The following is a 27,860-nucleotide window of genomic DNA, read 5'->3' on the forward strand; positions in this document are numbered from 1 at the left end:
GTTATCCTTTAAAAGTTGGAGAACTTCTTGTTGATGCTCGATGTGATCTTTCATTGCTTGAACCTTTTTCTTCTTGATATGTCCTTCTATCTTGAGAGTTTGAGGAGTGGTAATTTCTTCCATTGCTTTACAAGATATGGTTGGATTCATTTCTTGATGCTTGATGTGATCTTTCACTTCGTGAACATTTTTCTTCTTGATATGTCCTTCTATCTTGATAGTTTGAGGAGTGGTAATTCTGGCCAATGCATTACAAGATATGGTTGGATTCATTTCTTCTTTCTCGATGTGATATTTCACTTCTTGAACCTTTTTCTTCTTGATATGTCCTTCTATCTTGAGAGTTTGAGGAGTCGTAATTCTTGCCAATGCTTTACAAGATATGGTCGGATTCATTTCTTCTTTCTCTAGGGTTGGGTCCTAGTGAATATCTTCTTCTTTTGATGTTTCTTGTTCCTTTTCTACCTCCTCTTCATACTCTATGTAAAATAATTTCTTCTCAGCACACTTATGACCTTTAGTGCATTTGTTATCACAATTGTAACAAAGCCCTTTTTCTCTTTCTTCTTCCAATTTTTGTGTTGCAAACTTTGTAGGTTGTGGAAGGCTAGGAGAAGAAACACTTCCATAATTATAGTCATGAGTGGCAGGATTCCTTGTTTCCATAATTTCGCTTTTTTTTTTCTTGCCCACCTAAATGCCTTGTCCAACGAATCAGGTTCCCAATGACGAACCTCATGTTGAATGTTATCCTTTAAAGTACCTATGAAGACATAAATCCTTTTCATTTACCCTTATATTCAATTTTTGAAAGTCCTCAATGTGCTCTGCCATTGAATACTTTTGTTTGAGATTTATCAGTTGGCTAAAGTAGGTGTTTCTCTTTGTATCCTCATATTGTGCTATCATTTCCTCCGTGAAAATTTACCACGTAATAAGTGCTTTATGAGAACAAAGCCCTTTATACCATAAAAATTGATATAGTTCTAAATATTAAGATGCAATACGTACCTTTTGTAATAGTTGCACCTCATGTAGATCAAAATGTTGTTCCATCTGTAGTATCCAATTTACGGATCCTTGTCATCAAACTTCCTCATATTGCTTTTTCTTTATTTTAGGAGCTTGATCTTGAAATGACTATAACTCTGTAATTTCGGCTCTTGCAGTTCTAAAATTACAACTTGCAGTAGCCCTCTATGTCCTCTTTCCAATGCCAATAGTCTGATCAAAATTGGATTCTCCAAGAAACCATTATGCACAATCTCCCAAGATGATCTGATTATATATCTTTTCAGAAGAGTGAACTTATATGAAGTGACATGTGTCACTTTTTTGACCTTTGGTTCTGAAAATATACACAAGAGACTACAGTCTGTCCTCTTTCTGTAACTTCTTACGAATTTTTAATCTGATGCTCAGAGAGACAGTTATGACGATTTTCCCAAGGTGACATGTTTGAAATGTAATTCAGGGGTCTGCAAAAACCCTAACTTCCTTAGACTATATCTCTGTAGCTATAGAGAGACAGGATCAGAAATTAGGAGCAGAGGTTCAGACCGATCTCTTCTCAAATGGGTTTTTATTTTAGCTTCTAAAGCTTCCTAGCTAAAGATTTATAGCAAAAATCCCACGATGACATGTTTTAGTTGAAGTTCTGGAGCTTCCAAAAACCCTAAATTCCTCAGATCATATATTTGAAAATTTAGCGAGACAATTTCTGAAATTCGGACCCAAGGTTTAGACCTATCTCTTCTCAAATGGGTTATTTTTTTAGCGTCTAAAACTTTGTAGCAAAAATGATATAGTCAAAATTCCACCATGACCTGTTTAGGAGCAGCGCAACCCTAGAATCCAAAGCTCTGATACCAAATGTTATGAAACCAGCTCACAAAAAGATAGAAAAGATAGATGCACGCCTTAGAAATAAGACTCTTCAAGGGGGCAACCTCCTTTAAATTACACAAATGAACAATTCTTATAGGATACAAATGAAAATAACTCATTTCTATATATAGGAGTCTAAGCGGTCATAATATAATCAGAGCCGACATAACAATAATAATGTAAGGGCACAATAATAACAACAGTGGGCTTCTATGTGGCACAATAATAACAATAGGGGGACTACATGGGTACAAAAATATAATAAGTGGGTTGTACTAATAACAATAATGGGTCACACTGGTAGTATAGGGGCCTAACAGAACTCAACCTTCGGGTTTGGTCAACTAAGTGGGCATTGCACATTTAGAGGGTAACCTTTAGTGTATTTACAGATCATGATTTTTTAAATCCAAAATTTAGGAAAGTAGAAGTAGAAGAACGTTTCGAATAAAAAAAAGTTAGTAATAAATAAATAAATAAGTGTTTTCCACTAGGATCACTCAAAAATACTCAAGAATGATTGTTGGGCGTGCATTTTACAAAACTAGTCAAATTCAGTTAAAAACTAAGGAATATCATTTTTGAAAACACTCCTGCAAAAGACTTAAAATGATTTTCAAAATTCTGAAGGAGGTTTTTGTCAAATACATATATACCTCTAATTATATTCTTTTATGTTTTAAAAAATGCCTCTATAAAGATCGTTGTAGGTGTTTTTCTAAACACATTTTTATAGTTATCAGAGAAATATATAAAGTTATGGACTTCATGGAAATGATATAAGAAAAATGTGGATGTGTTTAAGACCATGGGAGGATGAAACATATTATATACAACTAAAAACACTCAAAAATAACCAAGGATAAAACTCAGGCTTGTATTTTCATGAACTAAGCAGGCATTTCACATTTAGAAGGTAATCTTGTAGTGTATTTACACCACATGATTATTTAAATCCAAAATTAAAAGACTAAAAATAAATGAATGTGTCGAATTAAACGAAAAATCATTTCCTATCGAAATCACTCAAAAATACTCAAGAATGAGTGTTCGGTGTGCATTTTATTGAACTAGTCAAATTCAATCAGAAACTTAGAAAGAGTTTCAAAATTATGGAGGCTTTTGTCTCTCTCTCTCTCTCACACACACACACACACATATACCTCTAGGGATATGCTCTTGTTTTTTTAAATGGCTCTATAAAGCTCGTCGTTGTATTTTTTCTAAGCCTATTGATGAGCCCTGGAAATGGGTAACTATATGGGCTCATTTTTCCTATTATTCTCATTTAGTCCACCATTCTCCATAGTTTTATGCATGCTTTTGACTATATTTATGTTAATTGAGTGAATGGGAATAGTCACTTTACCATAAAGTCTAATACGTGTTTATTGTAGATTTTTGGACAGTTTTGGACCAATATCAGGCATTTATGAGTAGATTGGCAGCCAAATTCGGAAAAACAAGGCTGAGGATTTATAGGAGGGATGTCTCCTGCACTAAATGACCCTTCCTCGAGTTCTCCACCATCAGCTTGGAGTTCAACATCCCACCAAAGATGATTTCAAGGGGCAAACGATCATGTCTAGTGAAGTGGTTGTTAACTGCAGTTTTGGACAGCCAAGCTCCTAAAGTTAAGGAGGACTGTTGGGAGTCCTCTTGGGCATAAATAGGAAGGCTTCAAGCCTTAGTAGATTAGCCATTTGATAGTATATTTTCGCACTTTAGTGCGGCCTTGTAATCAGCACATTTTCGAGTTCTTCTTGCAGACAGTTTTTTTGATGTAACTATTATTTTTTTGATCAATGAAGATGAATCTAGCTTTGAACCAGCTCTGAGCTTTCTTAGGAGGCTGTAGCTCTTGGGGTTGGGCCCAACCCAAGTGCCCAGTACCTCCTTTGTGTACTTTTATGTGTTTTTACTACATTCATAGAATAGTTTTTGTTATATAGGTTAAATCTTGCTTTGTTACTTAGGTTTTTTTTATGATTAAGATATTTGTTCTTGCTTCAAGTTGATTTGACAGTTTGGTAATAGAAAAGATCCACAAAAGGGCTACCAAGCAGTCCTTGATCTCATTTCTGCCTCCTTGGGACCATGAACTGAGACCAAGGCACACTTGCTACCACAAAAACATTGTTTTTGCCTTCCAATGCAATTGCTAGTGTTAGATTTTAAGTTGGAAAAGTTGATATCAGTTGTGTGTTCATGCTTAGATATGTTCTTGCTTAGTTTCCATAGCTTTCTTGCATGATTTCATGATCCGGATTTAAATAGGAATGCAATAAAATACAGAGATAACCATAAAGACATATATGCAGTGGAAATAATACTTCATTTCATTACTATAAAATACTGAAATATGCTTACAAACAGAAATGGAAATAAACCAGCTAGGGCGATGGTAGCTTATCTCTAAGAAGAGATGTGGCGGCTACATCCCTCTGAACTGTGTTACAATGAGACTTGAAGGCCTATTTATTGTTGAGAAATAATGGAAAACCCTTAACATTCCGAAATCTAACCCTAGAAGATGAAACGCCAAATTGTGGGCCCCGTTTGGGTAAATTGGTACATCAATTTCCCGGGGTCGTAACTTTGGCATATGATCTCCATTTGACGCATACAATAGCTCGTTAGAAAGATCTATCCAAGCACTACAACTTTGGGAGGCAACATTGGTCCATGGACCCGTGTTGCCCCAGATTTCCCAAAAAACATTGTTTAGGGCCTCAAAACGGCTCCAGAAGTTCAGGACCCGAAAAACTGCTAAAAATAGTAAATTGTGCTACAATTTAGGAAATTGAAAAGACTGAAAGAGACAGTTGTGGGGGTCCAAATGGGATAGGTGGGTGGCCACCAACATCCACCTGGATCATTCCTGCCCCCTTAGGAAGCAATGGTCCCCATTGCGTTGATTTCATCCCTGAGATGAGGAAGCTTCTGTTGATCTAGGTCTCTGGTGAGCTGTTCTGTAATCTCTGATGTGTCCAGAAATGGTGGGAAGCATGGTCGACGATGGTCCACATTGAACACTCGGTGCAAGCCAAGGAATGGAGGAATGTTGTGCTTCAAAGCATTGTTCCCCACAACCTTGGTACGGTTGTAAGGACCATGTTGGAGTGGTCTGAGCTTCTAATGGGTTCTGGTAAGGCGTTCTCTCTGTAGATGCAACCAGACTTTGTTACCCACTTGAAACTTGTGTGGTATCTCTGTGGGTGAGGAGAAGTTGTTCCTGTGTTCTGTCATGACCGTATCCCTTTGCTGCTGCTGCTGCATGGAGGAACCCTTTGCAGGGGTCATGGATGTAGCAACGATCTTCCCCTTACTTTGGGAGTGAACCAGACAGATAAATTTCCTAGTTTGGGAGATGAGCTTGCTGCCTTTCTTAGTAGTGATCAAAGATGTGGCACTAGGTGGGGCTACCTTCGGTATCCTGTATAATGAATTATTTAAAGAAATAATGACAGCACGAGGCCTTGACTCATACATAGCATGTCGCCTCCACAAGTATGGTTGGCCTAATAATACATCACAAACATCCAGAGGTGTAACATCACACAATACCTCGTCTGTGAAGGGCTTGATGCTATAGGGAAGGCGGCACTGCTGGCGAACTTTGAGGTCTCGTCCTTCATGAAGTCACCCGATATTGTACGGCTTTGGGTGTGGTGTAGTTGGTAGGCCCAACCGCTTCACAACCTCTGCTGAAACGAGGTTCTTTTGGCTGCCACTGTCGACAATGAATTGTAGCGGCGAACCCTTCACCCACATCTGTGAGTGGAAAAGACTCTCCCCTTCCTCTGGATTTTCGGGCTCATCTTTCTAGTTCTTGGCAGTGGCAACAATGGCGCTGGGATCTGCATCAACAATCTACTTCCCTTTGTCATTCCCCTTGTCGGGTTCTGGCTCAGGGTCGGAACATGCATCTTATTCGGAAACCTTCAACTCAGCCACCAGTGACTGCTTGGTCCGACACTCACTTGTGTTATGAGTGGGACTCTTGTGGAACTCACACCACTTCCCTGTGTCCTTCTTCGGCTTCATGCTGTCGTTCTTTTCTTGCGGCTTTGACGGGTTGTCTTGGGTCACCCTGCCTTGGCTTTGTCCTTTGGGCTTCGGATTTTCAGATCCAAAGTCTCGCTTCTTCTGTTTGAACTTTTGCTAGATTTTGACAGCATATAGGTACGTCGTGCCGAGCGAGGAGATGTTCAAGAACACCATCTCTTCCTGGATGTATCTATGCAGGCAGCCACGGTATTTGAGTACCAGATGCAGTTCAAAATCTTTGATACCCAACTGTGTGCGAAGGGTATGAAAAATGTTTGTGAACTCCGACACATCTTGGTCTCGTCCCTGCCGCAGTGTGGTCCATTTGATGTATTTGTCCTCGTAGCTTTTGACAGGGTAGTACTACTCCTTGATGGCATCCCGAAAGACATTCCAAGTGGGTGCAGCTGAAAATAGTGAGCATGTACTTTCATCCTTCTGCTCACAGTAGGTTTCCCACCAGTCCTTGACGTGGGGGGCTGCTTTGAGAAGAGCGAAAACAATCTTTTCCCGATTTGAAAATTCATGAACAGAAAAATACCCATCTAGCAGATTTAACCATTTATCTACGGCATCTGTGTCTATTTGACCCTCGAAGATGGGGATTTCAAAATTAACTTGCACATTAAACGGCGTGGCGTTTCCAGAGTAGCTATTGGAAGCCGATGCGTCACCTCTGGGTAGCCGCTAAAGGATCTGCACAAAGCTATCCATCATCGCGTTCCTTTGCCGCTCGAGGGCTTCTTCGAGCAAGATTTTGATAGGATCTCCTGCCCCCTCGTCTTTCTTCTCGTCTGCCATGGGAGGTCATCGAGATTTGTGAGGCTGGTCTTGCAAAGGTTCAACAAGTTCAAGCCCTAACTCCTTATATCCCGACCTCGTTGGGGACATGCAAAGAAAAATAGAGAAAAACAGACCGCTCTGATACCACTGATCTAGATTTAAATAGGAACACAATAAAATACAGAGATAACCATAAAGACAAATATGCAGTGGAAATAATACTTCATTTCATTACTGTAAAATACTGAAATATGCTTACAAACAGAAATGGAAATAAACCAGCTAGGGCAATGGTAGCTTATCTCTGAGAAGAGATGTGGTAGCTACATCCCTCTGAACTGTGTTACAATGAGGCTTGAAGGCCTATTTATTGTTGAGAAACAATGGAAAACCCTTAACATTCCGAAATCTAACCCTAGAAGATGAAACGCCAAATTGTGGGCCCTGTTCGGGTAAATTGGTACATCAATTTCCCGGGGTCGTAACTTTGGCATACGATCTCTGTTTGACGCGTACAATAGCTCGTTATAAAGATCTATCCGAACACTACAACTTTGGGAGGCAACATTTGTCCATGGATCCATGTTGCCCCAAATTTCCAAAAAAACATCATTTAGGGCCTCAAAACGACTCCGAAAGTTGAGGACCCGAAAAACTGCTAAAAATAGTAAACTCTGCTACAATTTAGGAAACTGAAAAGACTGAAAGAGAGAGTTTTGGGTGTCCAAATGGGATAGGTGGGTGGCCACCAACATCCACCTGGATCATTTCATGTCTATAAACTTCTGTTCATTGTATTTCTGGTTTCTAGGTCAGAATTAGGTCAAAATAGATAAATCTCTATTTTTTAAATCTTTGCTTGGATCAGTTTTGGAAAGTAGTGTACAGAACGCCTATAAGGCACTCTAGCCTATCTTATCTCCATCATACAACATGTTCTAGCCCCTTGCTCAAGACCTCCTTCACTCATTCTCCACACATTCCCAACTTGCCCTAATTTCTACATTTTTGCACAACATTGCTTTCTTCATCTTTGAATGAATCCAACCATCTTCATCACTCCTGAGCTTCATTTACCAGACCCTATATCCCTTAACATCCCTATCCATCCTTCATTTCCACGTTCCCACCATTTCTCCACCATCAACCCTCTAAAAACCACTTTCTGCCTGTTCCTGTAGAACTTCGTGTAGAATTTCCTGTAGATCCCCTGCAGCCTCCTGTAGAAGTTCACGCAAGCGATTTTTCGAGATTTGAGCACAATGGAAATATCCAGAAGAGTGCTAGGGACCCCTTAGGTTCTCTCCTCACCTTCACAACCTCCTACAAATGCCTACTCCATTTTCTTTCCCCAATAAACCTCTGCACAGTAAAAAATAGTTAAAACACATGCATAATAATTCTGCATTGAAATTGCTCAAAAATACAAAAAGATGATGTTTCCATATTTTCCCTTAGAAGTAGCTTAAACACATGTATTTTACCTTTGCAATAGTCAATTGCATCCATTTCAGTAGCTTACATCTCTTTTCTTGCAAAATTAGGGTTAGTCGGTAAAACTAGGGTTTGCTAGGGTTTATGTTTCCTTTCATCTTTCATCTTCCTTCTGCAAATAGAATAGCCTCTTTTGAGTTAGATTTCATCCATCACAGTTAAAAGCTCCTTCTAAGAACTCATAGAAGTTGGCTTAAGCTCCTAGTGAACTTGTGCCAGCTGATCAAGTGACAGCCTGCAGTGAGAGCTAGTACTTGTGCATATAGCACCTTCGCTTCCAAGTTTGTTACGAACTACCAGGTTGATAAAAGTAAAGAAGGGAGTCCCATGAGTTGCAGCATCATTACTGCAATACTGGATCTCACCATCTTTTTGGCACCGCTACCAGGGAAGCGTCAGAGTATTTTGTGATCACTGCTTTTCTTCTACTTTCTACTGCAATCTTCTGCTAAGTAGTTTATTTCAGCAAGAGTATAGTAGTTATGTCATTTCAATTCTGCAAAAATAGAATAGACATTTCCTGCTTTCATTTCAATTCTGTAATTTCATTTCAACAAGCGTAGATTAGCTATTTCCTACTTTCATTTATATTCTACAATTTCATTTCAGCAAGCATAGATTAACATTTCTTGCTTTCATTTCAATTCTGCACTTTCATTTCAGCAAGATAGTTTTTAGTTAGTTCTAGTTCAATACATTTCAGTTTTTGCAGGTACAAGAAGAAAAGGAAACAAAAAATGCTACCCAAAAAAAACCGAGATCTCCTTTCATGCCTCGTAGGAATAGAGACAATTCAGGAAAATTCGTACCCAACACCCCCAACACATCATTAAGTCACCCTTCTCTCTTCTTTGGTGCCAGTGATCCAGAAGATCATATAGGTGAACCTCCAGAGATATACGAAGATCCTATAACAGAAGAGCAAGAAAACATTCCTCCTGAGACCATGGCTGAAAACAGAAACATTAGAGGGAATGTGGAAAGAATAGAAGGTACCTTTCCTCTCTGGGAGACCAATGGGGACACAAAAATGAAAAACATAAGTCCTTCAACCTTACCTCACTTCCATGGCCTAACTACCAAAGATCCTGATACTTTCTTGTTTGAATTTGTTGTCCTTTGCCGAACCTATGACTATGCAGAAGACGAGCAAAAGTTGAAACTCTTTCCCTCTATCCTCAAGGATGTAGCACTACGCTGGTTCATGGGGCTACCTGGAAAGAGTATCACAACGTGGGCTCAGATGCAGTAAGCCTTTAACAACAAATACTGGGATTACTGTAGGTCAAGGGAAACTCGGATGACCATGGGAAGTGATGAGTCTTTAGAAGACTACGAAGAGAGGTTTCAACTCAGTTATAAAAGGGTCAAGTGCACACTTGACCCCGAATCTCTGAAGTTGGTTCTGCTCCGAGGAGTCCCTAAATACCTTCTAGATACCCTCCATTTGCTTGTTGGGGTAGACATCTACCAGTTACCTTAGGATGACATAAAAATTATGTTTAGAAACCATTCTAGGGCAGCCAGAAAAAGAGGTAGGGGAAGTCAACTTTTAGCCAGCGCCCCCTTATCCAAAAACAAATTTACAAATCAGATGGAAAACTTCAAAAGTGAGATGAGATGAGATGGAAAACTTCAAAAGAAGCAAGAGGAAGCTGAGAGGGCTTTGGCCATCTTTTGTCCCAGATGCACTAGAAAGCATCCTAGGAACGACTGTCCATTACACTCCGTAGAAGTGTGTTTTGTTGTGAAGAAGACCATCTTACAAATCAGTGCCCATCCTTACCTAGATTTAAAGGTATGTACCAATGGGCTAAAGGAGCCACTGAACCACTCTACTTCATGAACCAAAGGAGGCCACATGGACCCAGACCTTACCAGCAGGGAATGAAAGGGACATCCCAGGCTTATTACAACCCCAATTACGCCACTTCCATGCCCTCTTAGGGTACCCCTGCTCATCCTTCCTAGTCCACACCCACTCCTTGGTCGTATCCTCCTCAATACCATACTCAACCAACTGCTCACTCGTTTCATTCTCATGCTCAGCCACAACCTCAGTGGAATCCACCTCATCAGGGGTGGAGGCCCCAATACATCTCTCATCCCACTCTTTTGCCTCCACCACCTGCTCAACCACAACCATTACCTCCTGCTCTTCCAAGAAAACCCCAGATACCTGCTCAACCGAACCCAAACCCCAATAAAAGACAGGCCCAACAAGTATATATTGGAGAGACAACATGCCCTACCTATGCTGTGGAGATTCAGGAGATCAATCTATGATCTGGGAAGGTCCTCCCAGATAGCCAACCTCCTCCTAAGGAGGATGAGGAAGAAAAACAAAAAAGTGAACCCAAATTTGTTCCACCCTTTCCTAAGAGACTAACTGGAACCATGCAACCAAACCCAGAAGAAGTTGAACTTCTGGGAGAACTTAAACAGTTATGTGTGAAAATACCACTTCTCTAGGCCATAAAATATGTACCAATCTACAACAAGTTGATAAAAGAGAAGTGTTTCAGGAACCCAGGCAGGCGCAGGAGAGATACCCCAACTGTCAATGTCATAGGACAACTGTCTGACCTTATGTTGGGACAGGTAATCTATCCAAAATATCTGGACCCTGGGAGTCCTATAGTCGATGTCCACATCAATGGCACCATAATCCCCCACACCTTGATTGATCTAGGGGTTGCCATTAACGTAATGACCAGGGACACTATGCTTAAACTCAACCTTCAGAGTTCCCTAAGAAAGACCTCAATAGTATTGTAGTTGGCAGACCGCTCCATTGTGACTTCTGAGGGGATTGTGGAAGATGTCATGGTATCCATTGATTCTTGGGAGTACCCTGCTGACTTCTGGGTTCTTCAACCAAAGGAAAAGGTCACTAGGTACCCCCTCATCTTGGGAAGGCCTTGGTTAGCTACTGCAGATGCTACACCAATTGTCGAGCTGAGAGCATGACCATCCAGAATGGTCATATGTCCAAACAGCTAGTCCTATATCCTCCTGCCCAACCTCTGCTAAAACATGACTTACCTATCCCATTGGAGGAGGAAGATGAGGATGAAGTCTACTTCGCACCACTGTGCACAGTGGAAGCCACGAGGGGAGGTCCTCAAACCGAGGATGATCTTATTGAGAATTTGATTCAAAATTCACCCCCCAGTGTGCTGCCATTAGAAGAGTTGGTGGAAGAAACCCAAGCCAGTGATTTAGTTGATCTCTGTGTGGTTGATTCGACCTCCCTCCAAGTTAAGAATGTGGAATTTGGCCATGAAAGAACCTTGAAGATCAACTCATTCCTATCCACCTCTCAGGAGAAAGAGCTGTGTAGCTTATTGAACAGCCATTTGGATGCTTTTGCTTGGAGCTACAAAGAGATGAAAGGAGTTCACCCTTCAGTCTGTACCCATCACATTTACATTAAGGAGGATTGTAAACCAGTTATGTAGCCTCAAAGGAGGATGAATCCAGCCCTTAAGGACATTGTCAACGAAGAACTGCAAAATTTGCTGGATGCAGGGTTCATCTACCCCATCTATGACAGTGAGTGGGTTTCTCCTTTGGTGCTTGTGCCCAAGAAAAACGGGAAGTGGAGAATCTATGTAGATTATCAAGAACTTAACAAAGCCACCAAGAAGGACCATTTCCTTTTCCTTTCATAGATCAAGTGTTAGATGTTCTGGAAGGGAAGAAGTTCTTTTCCTTCCTAGATGGTTTTAGCAGGTACAACCAGATCCAAATCAGCCCGAAAGACCAAGATAAGACCACTTTCACTTGTCCATGGGGTACTTTTGCCTATTGTGTCCTTCCCTTTGCATTGTGCAACGCTCCTACCACTTTCCAGAGAGCAGTACTGAGTATATTCACCGAGATGGTTCATGATTTAGTGGAAATCTATATGGATGACTTTACCCCTTATGGTTCTAACTTCCAAGAAGCATTGACTAACCTGAGGAAATTTTTAGCCAAGTGTAGTGAAATGAACCTATCACTCAGTCCTAATAAATATGAATTCCTAATGACTGAAGGGGCCGTGATAGGGCATACAATTTCTCAGCAAGGATTATAGGTGGATCCCAACAAGATTGCTATCATCCAAAGGGTTCCAACTCCTCAAAAGGTAAGAGATGTTTAGAGTTTTCTAGGCTTAGCAGGGTATTATAGAAGGTTCATTAAGGATTTTAGCAAGCTAGCCTCTCCATTGTTTGGTCTTTTGGGAAAAGATGCTGAGTTCATATGGACTGACAATTGTCAAGAGGCTCTGGATGCTTTGAAAAGTAAGTTGATAACTGCCCCAATCTTGAGAGGTCAAAATTGGGCCCTACCTTTCCACATTCACACAGATGCCTCAAACAAAGCTATAGGAGCAGCCCTAGGACAAGTTGAGGAGAAGCTACCATATGCCATATATTTTGTCAGTAAAAACCTGTCCAAGGCAGAATTAAACTACACGGTAACCGAAAAAGAGCTCCTAGCTATAGTCCATTCCCTAAACAAGCTCAGACACTACATCACTGGTTATCAAACATTCATACACACTGATCATGCTGCAATTAGGTATTTGATGAATAAAACTGATGTAAATGCTCGTACCATTAGATGGTTACTTTTATTGCAGCAATTTGATTTGACCATTGTTGACAAACCAGGTAAAGAAAATGTTGTTGTTGATTTTCTGTCTAGACTAGATCTACCTGCACGTGAAGAAGGGATGGTGGATAATCAAATGCCATATGAACACCTGTTTGCTATTTCAGTACTCTCTCCATTGTTTGTTGATATAGCAAATTATTTGGTTTCAGCACAGTTTCCACCGTACCTGTCCTCAAAAGAGAAGAGCAAGATTGTGAGGAAAAGTGCCCCATTCACCTGGATTGGGGGAAATCTTTTTAAACTTGGCCCAGATCAGATTTTGAGGTGATGTGTCAGGGAGAAGGAAGTTTTTGACATCCTCCTAACCTGTCATGATGGGCCTTGTGGGGGCCACTTTGCAGCAAAGAGAACTGCCTTCAAAATTCTACAGGCAGGGTACTATTGGCCCACTCTTCATCAAGATGTCAGGAGATACATCAGCCAATGTGATAGATGTCAAAGGATGGGGAAACCTACTCCAAAGGATGAGATTCCCTTGTAGCCTCAAGTGACTTTCAAGCCATTTGAGAAGTGGGGCATGGACTTTGTGGGTCCTATCAACCCTCCTTCAAAACAGAAGTCCTACATCATTGTGTGCACGGATTACCTAACAAAATGAGTGGAAACAAAGGCAATCAAAGCAGCAACAGAAGAAAAAGCAACTGAATTTTTGAGGGAAAATATCTTCTACAAATTTGGCTACCCAAGAGAATTAGTCACAGATCAAGGAAGTCAGTTTACCTCTAACCTGATTGAATACCTGCTCACTCATCACAAGATTAAACACAGAACTTCCACCCCTTATCATCCACAAGCAAATGGATAGGTGGAAGTTACTAATAGAGCTTTGGAAGGGATTTTGACTAAGGTAGTGAGCAGCAACAGAAAATATTGGGCAGATTGCTTGGTTGAGGCCACCTGGGCCTATAACACTACTTGGAAAACTACAACAAGTTTCACACCCTATGAGCTGGTCTATGGGAAGAAGGCTTTGCTATCCATAGAATTTGAATATAACACATTGAGGTTGGCAGCTCAGCTGGACCTAGATCTCAGCCATGCACAATAGGAAAGATTACTTCAGCTGAATGGATTAGATGAATAGAGAATGCAAGCCCTTCTCCACTCAGAGGTAGTCCAACTTCAAAGAAAGATATGGCATGACCGACACCTCAAAGAAAAGCAATTTCATCCAAGAGATTGGGCGCTGCTATATGATTCAAGATACAAGGATTTCAAGGGCAAGCTAAGGACAAGATGGTTGGGACCATATACAGTGGAAACATGCAATGACAATGGTTCAGTCCTTATTCGAACCATTGATGAACAAGCCATCCCCATGCTCATCAATGGGCATATATTGAATATCTACAGGAAGCCCCTTTCCAAGCAGGAGTTCAATGAGAGTCTTTGTAAATCAGTATTGGTAGTGGAGCAGGTCCCTGTCTCCACTCCACCTACACCATGAGCAAAACACGAGAAAACAAAAAAAACACAGAAAAAAAGAGAAAAGGAATAAAAGATCCTTAGGTGAAAACCTCCTAGAGGCACCCCAGCTGTCTCAGACTAAAAAGAAAAAGGAAAAGAAAGAGAAGAAAAAAGAGAAAAAAAATAAACCTAATTTCCATTGAATAAATTGTAGGTTGCAAGAAGGTCATTATAGTTTTTAGGAGGATCGCGCAAGACAATGACAGAGGACATGACCAGGCTACATGCACCCCTCACAGTCCATTCCTCCATCACCATTACCCTTTCCCAAGATTTGGTCTCATTTGGTCTGAAATTTCACCTCCTACAGGAAACTATGTATCTTCTACAGGAGGATCCTGTAGAATCTACAAAAAAGCCAAAATTGATCTCAGAAGAGGACCTGAGGGTTGGAAATCTGTTTATGAGGCCTATGAACCTCCCTACCTCCATCCATCACCGTATGTCACCTTTTCCATCTTTGTACACCTTCATTACACTCGTTTTTATCTCCCTGCACAGTCACACACAAAAATTATGTTTCCTTCATACTACAAACACAAACGAAAATTTTAATGACAAATCAAAGCAGCAGCCTTTTTCACTCACCATACCTGATACCTTCCATCTATGATTCCTTATCATCCGATACCCTCGTCAGCAGTTGTAGCCCTACTCATTTATTAGCTTGAATTTCAAAAGGAGAAGCAGCGACAAGAAATCCTACAGGATTCCTGTAGCCATTGATCCCTCTGAAACGCATACTCTAGAGGCAGGGTCAGTAAAGAAGGGCATATGAAACATGTAACGAGCTCTATTTGAACGTAAGAACATCAACAAAAGCCCAAGGCCGAGCATGCAGAGCACAAGCAGCAACAGCAATGAAGAAATGGGTTCCAAAATCTGAAATATGCATAACACGGCCGCGACTGAGCAGGTAAGTGTCTAAACCTATTACTCAATTACATGAATCATATTTCAAGGCTACATGACTATGGGAATGGTTCTAATTGAATGGAATTGGTGGCCAGTTAACTAGCCACCCTCGTTCAGTTACACATCCTCGTGGAATTCAAACAAGCCCCGTCAAATTCAAAATTGATGATCAAATACGCAGCCAGCACGTGTGGTATGTCCATTCAGGAAAAAACATCCAAGACTGGTAGTGGTAGCAGCAGATAACAAGAGTCAGGGAGGTGATGGCGGTCAGATCGCATGCAGAAATATTATGACCATGACGTAGGATTAACAGTCCGGTCCGGCCACCTCATCTCCTCACCACAAATCACACCCGCAGTTAAAAGACAACTTAGTTAAGGCATTCACCACCCTTTATTCATTTTGCATTCACGACGTTCACGACTGGAGTACGCACCTACCACTTCCAGAGCAGCTAACGCGTCGTCCTCTGCCAGTTTTCTACCAGTTTTTCAAAAATATCCTACTTATCGGGCTCCACAGGAGCACAGTTTCATTCTACAGGAGCCGGGTGACTTCTATAGGAAGGTTTCTACAGGAAGTGCAGTAAAAGAACAACAGAAAGAAACATCCCCTAAAATGTTGGCAAGGGAAGTAGTAGCTATGCTTGCTACATTAAGCACACCTACAAAACAAAAGGGAAAGAGAAAAAGGCAAACCTCCATGTACTTTAAAGCCAGAAGAAGCACAAGGATCAAAGTGGGCAAACCCCAGCCACCATCAAAGGAACCAATTGTCATTGAGTACATAACCACTAAAAAGAAGGAAGAGTCTCCTTCCAAGATATCTATCACCTATGAAAGAGAAAGCCCAAAAACCTCCACATGGAAAGAGAGAATCAGGTTGATGGACTCAAAGGCAGTTCTACAGGAAGCTGAAACATCTCTATAGGAAACTCTAGCCAAGTTAAAAGAAACTGAGAAATTGGAGGAGAAGGCAGCCAAAGAGTCACAAGGGGAGAACAAGGCCAAAGAAATACTTGAACCAACCCCTCAGCCTAATTTGGGCTCATATTATAATCTACTAGAGGGTGGGAAAATCATCCCACTGAAATTTTTTGTACCTTTATTATTTGAATTGGAAAAAGAGAGGGTGAGAACCCACACATGGATGCAAATCACCAAATCTAGAGGAGTTGAGGGCATAGTCCACATGGAGGACAAGCTAAAGGAATTAAGAGGGATGTTGTCCATGGTGAGGCACATAGAAAGCAGTGAAAGAGCCCAGCTACAAGAGGAGAATGCACTGCTGAAAAAGCAGTTGCAGCTACAAGAAGTTCATAAGGGAGAAAGGCTGTCCATTTTGGGAGGGCAGCAATAGTAAGAAGGCCCTCTAACAGACAAGGAAACAACCGAGAAACAACAGAAAGAGGGAGAGCCACAAGCTGATGTTGAGATGTTAACAAAACTGTTGCAAGAAAGGGAGTCTCAGGCAGCAGAAGAAGTGCAGGGGTTAAAACAGCAGTTGCAAGAAAAAGAAGCCCAACTGGCATGCATGGCCAGCTAGGCAATAGAAGCCTTACAATGTAGGAAACCTGCTAAATCCTATGCATTATATCTTAAAGACCAATGGTTGCAATTTAAAATTAACACATTGGCCCAAAGGGGCACCATCCCATTCCAGAATTACAATCAGTTTATGCATTTGTGTGACGGTAGCTCAGTTGAAGATAAGGCCAAGTTAGTAGAATTCTATTTACACAACTTGGCACTTCCTAACATAAATCTATGGGACCCCAACACTGCACTAGGAGATCTACAACTCATGGCCATGGCTTCTTGGTTAAGCCATGAGGAAAAGAGGGCAATAGAGATTCAGAAGATTATGACTAGGGAACTAGGTGAGCCACTCATGATAAGGTGAGAACCAGAAGATCCCTCAACTCTCATATATTCCCATCGGCACCTTGCAGACAACCCTCACATTGCACCTGACTATGTTGAAAGGCAAGCTGAGGCCATTGCTCACTTTGAAGATATGGAAACATTGTTTGGTGATAACTGCATTCATGCTTGCGCAAGGAGATGGAATACACTGCCCCATAGTCTAAAAATAAGAGAGTACCACTCCCCAACCAGAATGAGGGAGGCTATGAGAAGAGTAACCCTATACAAACAATCAATGCAGAACTTGCAAGCCAATTGGATTGGCCTTAAGTTCATCCCTCCACTACTGCTAGGGCTGTTAGAAGGGGTCAAGGAAGAAGAAGAGCAAAGACAATGGGAGGAACTAGACAGAAAGGCAGGTTTTCATGATAGAGAAGAGGACATCACCTCAGAGGCTTGGGATGTCAGAGAGGTAGTTAGAGAAATCAAAGATGATGAACTGGATTAGTTGCTCAGAGGATGAGCAACACATTCAGCCGGGAGGTGATGATGAGCCTCGGAAATGGGTAACTATATAGGTTCATTTTGCCTATTATTCTCATTTAATCCACCATTCTCCATAGTTTTATGCATGCTTTTGAATATATTTATGTTAACTGAGGGAATGGGAATAGTCACTTTACCATAAAGTCTAATACATACTTATTGCAGATTTTTGGACATTTTTGGACCAAGATCAAGCATTTATAAGCAGATTGGCAGCCAAAGTCGAAGAAACAAGGCTGATGATTTATAGGAGGGGTGTCTCCTGCACTAAATGACCCTTGCTCAAGTTCTCCACCATTAGATCAGAGTTCAACAACCCACCAAAGATGATTTCAAGGGGCAACCGAGCAAGTCTAGTGAAGTGGCTGTTAACTGCAGTTTTGGGTAGCCAAGCTCCTAAAGTTAAGAAGGACTATTGGGAGTCCTCGTGGGCATAAATGGGAAGGCTTCAAGCCTTAGTAGTCTAGCCATTTGATAGTCTATTTTTTTCACTTTAGTGCAGCCTTGTAATCAGCACATTTTCGAGTTCTTCTTACAGACAGTTTTTGTGATGTAACTATTATTTTTTTTATCAACGAAGATGACTCCAGCTTTGAACCAGCTTTGAACTTTCTTAGGAGGCTGTAGCTCTTGGGGTTGGGCCCAACCCAAGTGCCCAGTACCTCCTTTGTGTACTTTTATGTGTTTTTACTTCATTCATAGAATAATTTATGTTATATAGGTTAAATCTTGCTTTGTTACTTAGGTTGTTTTTGATGACTAAGATAGTTGTTCTTACTTCAAGTTGATTTGACAGTTTGGTAATAGAAAAGATCCACAAAAAGGCTACCAAGCAGTCCTTGATCTCATTTCTCCCTCCTTGGGACCATGAACTGAGACCAAGGCACACTTGCTGCCACAAAATCATTGTTTTTGCCTTCCAATGCAATTGTTAGTGTTATATTTTAAGTTGGAAAAGTTGATATCAGTTGTGTGTTCATGCTTAAATCTGTTCTTTCTTAGTTTCCATAGCTTTCTTGCATGATTTCCTATCTATAAACTTCTTTTCATCGTGTTTCTAGTTTCTAGGTCAGAATTAGGTCAAAATAGATAAAACTATGTTTTTTAAATCTTTGCTTGGATTAGTTTTGGAAAGTAGTGTGCAGAACACCTGTAAGACACTCCAGCCTATCCTTCCTCCATCATACAACCTGTTCCAGCCCCTTGCTCAAGACCTCCTTCACTCATTCGCCACACTTTCCCAACATGCCCTAATTTCTACATTTTTGTGCAACATTGCTTTCTTCATCCTTGAACAAATCCAACCATCTTCATCACTCCTGAGCTTCATTCACCAGGCCCTAGATCCCTTAACATCCCTATCCATCCTTCATTTCCACATTCCCACCATTTCTCCACCATCAACCCTCTAAAAACCACTTTCGGCCTATTCCTGTAGAACTTCCTGTAGAATTTCCTGTAGATCCCTTGCAGCCTCTTGTAGAAGTTCACGCAAGAGATTTTTCGAGATTTGAGCATGGTAGAAATCTTCAGAATGGTGCTAGGGACCCCTTAGGTCCTCTCCACACCTTCCCAACCTCCTGCAAACACCCACTCCATTTTCTTTCGCCAATAAACCTCTGCACAGTCAAAAATAGTTAAAACACATGCATAATAATTCTGCATAAAAATTGCTCAAAAATACAAAAAGGTGATGTTTCCATATTTTCCTTCAGAAGTAGCTTAAACACATGCATTTTAACTTTACAATAGTCAATGGCATCCCTTTCAGTAGCTTGCATCTCTTTTCTTGCACAAGTAGGGTTAGTCGGTAAAACTAGGGTTTGCTAGGGTTTGCATTTCCTTTCAGCTTTTATCTTCCTTCTGCAAATAGACTAGCCTCTTTTGAGTTAGCTTTCATCCATCACAGTTAAAAGCTCCTTCTAAGAACTCATAGAATTTGGCTTAAGCTCCTAGCGAACTTGTGCCGGTTGATCAAGTGACAACCTGCAGTAAGAGCTAGTACTTGTGCATATAGCATTGTCGCTTCCAAGTTTGTTACGAACTACCGGGTTGATAAAAGTAAAGAAGGGAGTCTCAAAAGTTGCAGCATCATTGCTACAATACTCGAGCTCACCACCTATTTTCATAGTTATAAGATAAATCTATAAAGTTACACACTTTATGCAAATGTTATAAGACAAATATGGACTTTTTTAAGACAATGGGAGGAAGAAACATATTCCTAAAACTAAAAGAACTTAAAAATATCCAATGATATAACTCAAGCTTGGATCTTGTACAACAAAGTAGACATTTCACTTTTAGAAGGTAACATTGTAGTGTATTTAGACATCAATTCTTTTTGAATCCAAAATTACTAAAATAGAAGTAAACAAATGTCAAATTAAAATAAAAATGATTTCCTATTGGGATCACTCAAAAATAATTAAGCATGACAGTTGGGAATGCATCTTACTAAACTAGTCAAATTCAGTTAAAAAGTGAGGAATATAATTTTTGAGAACAATCCTGCATACAAATTAGAATGATTTTCAAACTATTGAAGGTTTTTTTTGTCATATATATATATATATATATATATATATATATATATATATATATATATATATATATATATACCTCTAGGTAAATGCTCTTATGTTTTAAAAAATGCCTCTATAAAGCTCCTAGTATAATTCTTTCCAAGCCCATTTTCATAATTTTACTCTTTTTTTAAATAATAAATGTAGGATTTTAGACATTCTTTTCAATTCTGATAATGTTGCTTGTATTTTATGGATAAGTATACATAAATCATGATGTAATGGGACTGCTACAGAATCCTCATGCAACTATTAAGACACATATATGGACTTCATGCAAATGTTATAAGACAAATATGGATTTTTATAAGACCATGGGAAGAAAAAACATCTTTTCTACAACTCAAAGCAGTTAAAAATACCCAAGGATAGAACTCAGGTTTGCATTTTGGTCAACCAAGCAGGTATTTCACACTTAAACGGTAACCTTGTAGTGTATTTACACAACAACTCACAAAATAGAAGAAACAATAGATCAATGACTTCAAAATAAGCCTCTTTGAGGGGGAAACCTCCTTTACATTACACAAATGAACAATTTTTGGATGATTCAAATGAAAAAACCTCCTTTATATATATAGGAGTCTAAGGGTCACAATATAATCAGAGACGAAATAACAATAATAATATAAGGGCACAACAATAACAATAAGGGGCTACAATGACAATAGTAATGGCGGAATCACTAGTATTATAGGGACCTAACATGACCATATCCTTTAAAAAGTGTTTTCCTCAATGCTTGTGTAATTGTGGATGCTTCTGTATAAAATTCTCATCCTCCCATGTGGAATCTTCAAGGGGTAAGTTCTTCCACTTGATGAGATACTCTGAAATTCATTGATTTCATAGTCGTCAAGTTCTTGTTTATGTGATTTCTTCAAGTTCCAATATGATTTTTCCTTCCTCATCAAGTTCTTGAAATATTGTTTGAACTCGTAGCTTTTCACCTATAACATTCTTTGAGCATGAAACATGGAAAACTAGGTGCACTCGAGAAGATGCAGGAAGCTACAATTTGTATGTCATAGCACCGATATTTTGCAACACCTTGTATGAACCATAATACTTTGGTGATAATTTATTATCCTTTTTAGCTTACTTGAGAGAAATTTGTTTGTATGGTTTTAGTCATAGAAAGAACCAGTCACCTACATCAAAAGTTCTTTCGCTGCGATGTTGATTTTCCTGTTGCTTCATTTTATTATGTGCCAAAGTAAGGTTATCCTTTAAGAGTTGGAGAACATCTTGTTGATGATCGATGTGATATTCCACTGCTTGAACCTTATAATTTTCTCTTAAATATGTTGTCATGGACGGTGGATGATATCCATAAAGTGCCATAAATGGGGTTAATTTTGCTGCAGTATGGAAGGAAGTGTTATACCACCATTCTGTCAGCAACAACCACTTGACCCATTATGTTTATTTATCAAATAAAAATCAACAAAGATATCCTTCCAAAAAAAATTCACTGTCTCAGTTTTCCCATCAGATTGAGGATGATAAGATGATATATGAGCTAACTGAGTACCTAGACAAGAAAATAATTCGATCCAAAAATTTCCAGTGAAAATGGGATCTTTGTCGCTTACAATAGTCTTTGGTTTTCCATGTAGCTTTTGAATTGTTTCCATAAATGTGGTAGCAACTATACTGGCTTTAAATGGATGAGATATTGCACAAAAGTGTGCATACTTGGTAAGTCTATCAACAACCTCCATGATGACATTCTTTCCTTCAGACTTGAGTAAACCTGTGATAAAATCCATTGAAACCTCCTCCCAATGTTGACTTGAAATCGATAAAGGTTGTAACACACTCAAGGTCTTAATTGTCTCAAATTTATTTTGTTTGCAAACCAAAAATTCCGCCACAAACATTTGAATATCAGATTTAAGGTCATCCCAAAAAATTCCTTCTTAACCCTATGGTAAGTTTTTAAGAATCCTGAGTGCCCTCCTAAGGGAGAGGTTTTCAATTCCAAAAGAATCTTTTGCTTGATTTTGGAATTATTACATAGGTATAAGCAATCTTTGTACCATAATGAATCATTTTTCCAGCTAAATGTATCAAATGTACTGGGATTTTGTTGCAACTTTTGAATCAGTTCCCACATTTCTTCATCATTCTTTCATTCATCCCTTGCTTTGTTTATCAAATCTTGTTGGAATATAGAGATGGAAGAAAGAAATTATTTCACGTCCTCATCCTTTCTTGAGAGTGCATCTGCAACAACATTTTACTTCCATTTTTTGTAGATGATTTCAAAGTCATAACCCAACATCTTTTTGACCTATTTTTTCTACTCTTCTAAAGATAATATTTTTTCCAAAAGGTATTTAAGACTATGATGATCTATTTTTACCTTGAAGTGTCTTCCAATTAGGTAAGGTAGCCATTCCTTAAGTGCATGTAATATTGACAACATTTCCTTCTCATAAATAGCTTTGTGTAAATACTTTCCTTTGATTGGACGACTTTTAAAAGAAATGGGTCTTCCTTCTTGCATTTTTTTCCACAGAAAAAAGCAAACCATCTATTAAAAATAATAGGTAGTTACACAGCAAATGCAATGCATTGCAAGAGGACTCGTTCTTTGCCATGAGGCAGGGGAAAGAAAGGAGTCGTGGCTGAAAGAAAAAGAGATCAGCACCGTCAAGCTCACCCGGGAGGCAATGAACCAGCGTAGAGATCCCATATGATTTACATTCAAAATGGAGAAATCGTGCGCCGAAAAACAAAACAAATGAAGAGAGGCATATAACACACCTCCCTGGGGCCCGAAAGAAGGCAGTCTGACGAAGAGTATTACATATGCAGAAAAACAAAGATTTCGCACAAGGAAGGAGCACCCATCGTCCAGGAAGAAATCCTATGTAAACACGACCAAGATTCTGGAGAAAAGGAAGAGAGAAATAGTGACCAGGTCGAAGCGAGCCTCCTTTTACAAGGAAAGCAGCCCGAGAGACCTGAGAAGGAGTAATGAAGCAGGAAAGAAATAACAAGAGAAACAAAGGATATATGTACAGAGCATAGGAAAGAGAAACTCAGAAAAGAAATCTAAGTGAAAATGGGCTACTCAAGAGGTCGAGCCACCCCATTTTCTTCTTCTAGGACAATCCACGACCCCATCATTTGATTAACACCTTCTTTGGAGAGATGATCGGCATCAGAATTTCTTTCCCTGTAGATGTGACTAAGGGAGAGCTCCGTGAAATGATTTTTTAGTCGAGAAACTTCTCTGAGCAAGGGAAGCAGGGTGAAATTGTTGCATAACTGCGTCCCATTGAACCAACGCACAGTGTTCATAGAGTCCCCAAAGATCTGAACCTCATGCACGTTCCGCAGGACAAGCCAACCGAGAAGAAGGTGGAGGGCTTTCAATTCAGCAAAATTATTGGATCCTTGGCCGAGGCCAACTGAGGCCTTAACAGTCTTATCCTTTGAAAGATGGATTATTAAACCAGCCCCACAACTTCTATTTATGTCTGAGGCTCCATCATAGTAAGCCCACAGGATTGAAGGTCTTATAGTTTCTTGTCGAACCAGCCTGGGAGAAGGAGAAGAATGTGGAGCAGGGATACTATCGAATATTGCAGCTCCTTCAGCGGCCAATCTTGTGATCAGGAAGACAAAGTCCTTGAAGATGACCTGGTTCCTAGCCAGCCACGTCCCCCAGGTGATGAGGAGCGGGATGGATCTCTCTCTGTCATTTGCAGCTTCTTTCCACCACTTCTGCCAGGCTTCCGAAATCCCTTGCCCTTCCCACCTATAAGGGATTTTGAGTAACCTTAACGTTTCAGTCCAAAGACTAGAGTTGAAAGGGCAGAAGAGGAACAGGTGTTGAACTGATTCAACGCTGTCTTTGCATAGAGGACACCAGCCAGGGCCTATCCTACCCCGTCTTTGAAGAAAATCCCAAGTAGGGACTTTTTGGAGTAGAGCACACCAGAAAAAAAGTCTGGTTTTCGCTGGACCTTTTAACTTCCATAGAGATTTGGCCCACCAAGTCGGATTTTCCCACCCTTTCTGGGTCATCATCCATTTGTACCCCATCTTTGGAGAGTAGATGCCATTCTGAGCAAAAACCCATCGAAGTTCATCTGGCGCGTCGGAGAGCTTGACTAAAGAGTCAAGAAGGTCATTCCTGTACGAATCTCATTCCTCCAGCCATTCATCATCCAGCTGAAGATCTATTCCTTGCATCCACCCTTGGTTCCATATGGAAGAAGTCCGGGGATCGGCCACCTGGTTTAATGTGAGGACACCCTTCTCTTTTAACACCGCAGCCAACCCCTGAGATAGGGAAAAATGCTCAAAACAACCAATCGATGGATCTCTACCTAGCCTTATTTGAGTGTCGTCTCCCAAGCTCCAAGCCAATCCCTTTTCAATGATGTTGACAGAGGCAACCACGGCTTTCCAGACCACCGATGAGTGTTTGCAGGCCTTTGATGGCAGTCTGATCCAATCTATCATTGATAGAGGGTCGATGTATTTTCTCTTAGTAACAGTAGTCCACAAATTGTCAAAAGAAATTAGCCTCCAAGCTAGTTTTGCTGCTAAAGATTGGGAGAATCATTGAAGGTTTTTGATCCCCCATCCTCCCCACTCTTTGGGACGAGCCACTTTATCCCAAGCGATCCACGGAGTGACCTTTTCTGACTTGGAACCTGCCCATAGAAACATGCTACAAAGTTTATCGATTTGGGAAAGGACTCCTTTAGGAACCCAAGTCAGGCTAGCCCAGTAGACAGGCACAGCCATAAGCACAGATTTTATTAACACAAGCCTTCCCGCCCTGGAAAGCCATCTGAAGCTCCAGTGTTTCAGCTTGGATTCGATTTTGGCAAGAATCCAGGTCCAATCTTTGTTCCTGTAGTTGTCCGGTTTGAGAAGAAAGCCCAAGTATTTGAAGGTATCCTCCAGCGCTTTGACATCGAAGTTTAATACCATCTTCACGTTGTGCACCATATCTCTGGACAAACCTGAACACGTAAGAGAGGATTTCTTCTCGTTTATACAGAGTCTAGTCGCCTTCAGGAAAAGGTCCATGATCCTTTCGAGCGTCTTACAATCCCCCAGGCTGCCATTACTGAACAGAATTATGTCGTCCACGAATAGAAGGTGGGTAACCCAGAGATTTTTAGCTGCTTCAATGCCTTTGAGAGTTCCTTGTCTTTTAGCATCATGGATCATAAGGATGATTCCCTCTGCAACCAACAAAAACAAAAGAGGAGAGAGCGGACAGCTTTGACGCAAGCTGTGTTTAGGGTTGAAAAAACTGGAAGCCGCTCCATTAATCAAAACAGCTATGGAAGAGGAAGAAATACAACTCATAATCCATTTCACAAAGTCATACCTGAAACCCAGATGAGTTAGCAGTAGCCTGAGAAACAGCTAGCTAATTCTGTCAAAAGCCTTTGACAAATCAATTTTCACTACAACTCCTTTTTTTTTCCCGATTTTGAGACTATGGAGAGTTTCTTGAGCAAATCCAACCGCTTCATGGATTTGTCTGCCGTCAAGGAAGCCAAATTGCTCAGGGGATATGTTTCGGGAGAGAAAGGATTTTAATCTGGAGGCAATGACTTTAGCTATGATTTTGTAAACACAGGTGCACAAAGATATGGGTCTGAAATCTGCAAAAGAGCCCGGGAGGTCAGATTTGGGGATAAGAGCGAGGAAAGTGGAGTTGAAGGGATGGAAAATTGATCTCGTGCACCTTGACTCTTCTACAACTGCCACAAGCTCATCACCAATGAACTCAAAAAAGTGTTGGAAGAATTCGACAGTCCAGCCGTCCGGGCCAGGGCTTTTGTCCTTTTGCATGGATTTGAGAATGTCCTCTACCTCTTCCTTAGAAACAGGGGCCATGATGGAATCGTTGCCTTCCTCCTCTATGAACTGAGGGAAAAAATGAGCAACTCTTATGACTTCAGCGATAGTTGCTTCCTCCGGTTCTTTAAAAAGATTCTTAAAATAGGAGTTCCCTAGAGAAGCTAGCTCTTCAAAAGAAAGAGCCCTATCACCATTGGCTTTTTTCAATTCCCAAATGGTGTTGGAACTTTTTCTCCTTTTTGCGTAGTTCTGGAAAAACTTGGTGTTTTCGTCCCTCGCCTGCAACCAGATCGCTCTACTTTTTAAGCGCCAGCTCTCTTCCCTGGCCTGAAGAATCCGCTTCCTTTCCAACTCCAGATCTTTGAGTCTGTCCCAAGACCCTTCATTTCTATAGCCAATACCTCCTGTATCTTCAAGAAGGACTATTTCCGCATTGACATTTTCCAGAGATTTTTCTTCATTTAGTTTCTTCTGGTGAGCCCAATTCTTGGAGGTGGCCTTCATCCTTGTGAGATTTTCCATGAAAGCCTTGCCATGACTTTCATCTTCGCTGAGGTTATCATTAATCCACGTGCTGTGGAAGAGGCTGATATAGGATGCGTCCATAAGCTAGGAAGCATTAAATTTGAACAGAGTGCCCGGTTTTGGGAAGGCACCCTTCACTTCGCGGAAAACAGGGAAATGATCCGAGAGACCTCCTTCTCCAACCCAGTGTCTGAAAACCTGTAGTTTTTCGGACAGCAGATCACAAATTAGGAATCTGTCGAGCTTCTTCCCAACCCAATCTTCACCTATTCTTCGGTTTCTCCACGATGGACGCATCTTAAGCGAAGTGACATCCACCAATGGAGAGGAGGCCAACTTATTTATAAAGAAATGTGTGATAGGGTCAGCTAGAGCTCTGTCCCCCCAGGACTCTGTCATCCCCAGAGAAAAGTTGAGGTCTCCACCGATTACAAGATTAGGGTGCGCCATAAACGACTTAGCAAAAAAGGGGTTCCAAAATCTCTCCCGATCCGTGACAGGACCGTATACATTGATAATGAGGAAGGGGATGCATAGTTCGCTGGAGAATAGTTCCACAGCCAGAACATTTTCCCATCCCCACGAAGAGATCTCTCTAAGAACCTTCGAATTGAAACCCAATGCCACCCCTCCTGAGTGGCCATTGGCATCTAAGACATGAAAACTCCAGCCCGGAAGAAGCTTATTGAGACAGCCTGTGACTTCTTCTCCTTTTCCCAAAGTTTCTTGGAGTAAAATAATGTCAGGTTTATTGGACGTGACCAATTCCTTCAGAGCTAGCTTTTTGGGTTGGCTAGCTAGACCCCTACAGTTGTAGGATAAAATGATCATCGTAAACTTGCTGAGGGTGTCCGCTTTGCTCTAAGCACCCCTGGGATAGATAGTTGCTTCCCATCTGCAATATCTATGACTGCCTTTAACTGAGCCTTCGACAGATCAGTTTTCCTTCCTCTTTCGTTCCTCAGTCCAGAAGTCTCCATATGCAGCTCCAATCCACTCATAGCGAGCCCCTTTCCTTTTCTATTGGCCAAAGGTCTGACGTTATATGGGGGCTCAGGACTTCGGATAGAAGGAGGGGTAGAGAAGACAATCTCGAAGGGAGAAGAGGTCGGCAGAGGGGAGGAGGGGATGGTCATAATAATGTTGTTAGAGGAGGTTTTCCCCTTCCTCAATTCCAGCGATTCAATCGAGAGCTGTCTTAATGGACCAGCCTCATTACAACAAGGCATAG

The 27,860-nt window shown here is 40.8% G+C and overlaps 2 protein-coding genes across 2 annotated transcripts; both read right to left on the bottom strand.

The window, feature by feature from the left end:
- Positions 1–24,841: 24,841 nt before the first annotated feature.
- Positions 24,842–26,710, bottom strand: LOC149191186 (uncharacterized). Its single transcript, XM_089410685.1, has 2 exons — positions 25,989–26,710; positions 24,842–25,625 (listed from the first exon to the last, which is right to left on the bottom strand). Exons 1-2 carry the CDS (start codon positions 26,708–26,710, stop codon positions 24,842–24,844), a joined length of 1,506 nt encoding a protein of 501 aa, XP_089266811.1.
- A 3-nt stretch (positions 26,711–26,713) lies between these two features.
- Positions 26,714–27,460, bottom strand: LOC149191187 (uncharacterized). Its single transcript, XM_089410686.1, has one exon. The coding sequence runs from the start codon at positions 27,458–27,460 to the stop codon at positions 26,714–26,716; it is 747 nt and encodes a 248-aa protein (XP_089266812.1).
- Between the last annotated feature and the right edge of the window lie 400 nt (positions 27,461–27,860).

This window comes from Pinus tabuliformis, chromosome 3_1 (assembly GCF_031772625.1).
Source record: "Pinus tabuliformis cultivar Carrire ecotype Pingquan chromosome 3_1, CPIR1, whole genome shotgun sequence".
In the NCBI taxonomy this organism is placed as follows: Eukaryota; Viridiplantae; Streptophyta; class Pinopsida; order Pinales; family Pinaceae; genus Pinus; species Pinus tabuliformis.

Excerpts from the sequence above, each read along its gene's own strand:
- LOC149191187 (XM_089410686.1), bottom strand. The coding sequence starts at position 27,460 with ATGATCATTTTATCCTACAACTGTAGGGGTCTAGCTAGCCAACCCAAA.
- LOC149191186 (XM_089410685.1), bottom strand. The coding sequence starts at position 26,710 with ATGGACGCATCCTATATCAGCCTCTTCCACAGCACGTGGATTAATGAT. Across the intron at positions 25,626-25,988 it reads GCAGTTGTAGAAGAGTCAAG|GTATGACTTTGTGAAATGGA; the intron begins GTGCACGAGATC and ends TCTGGGTTTCAG.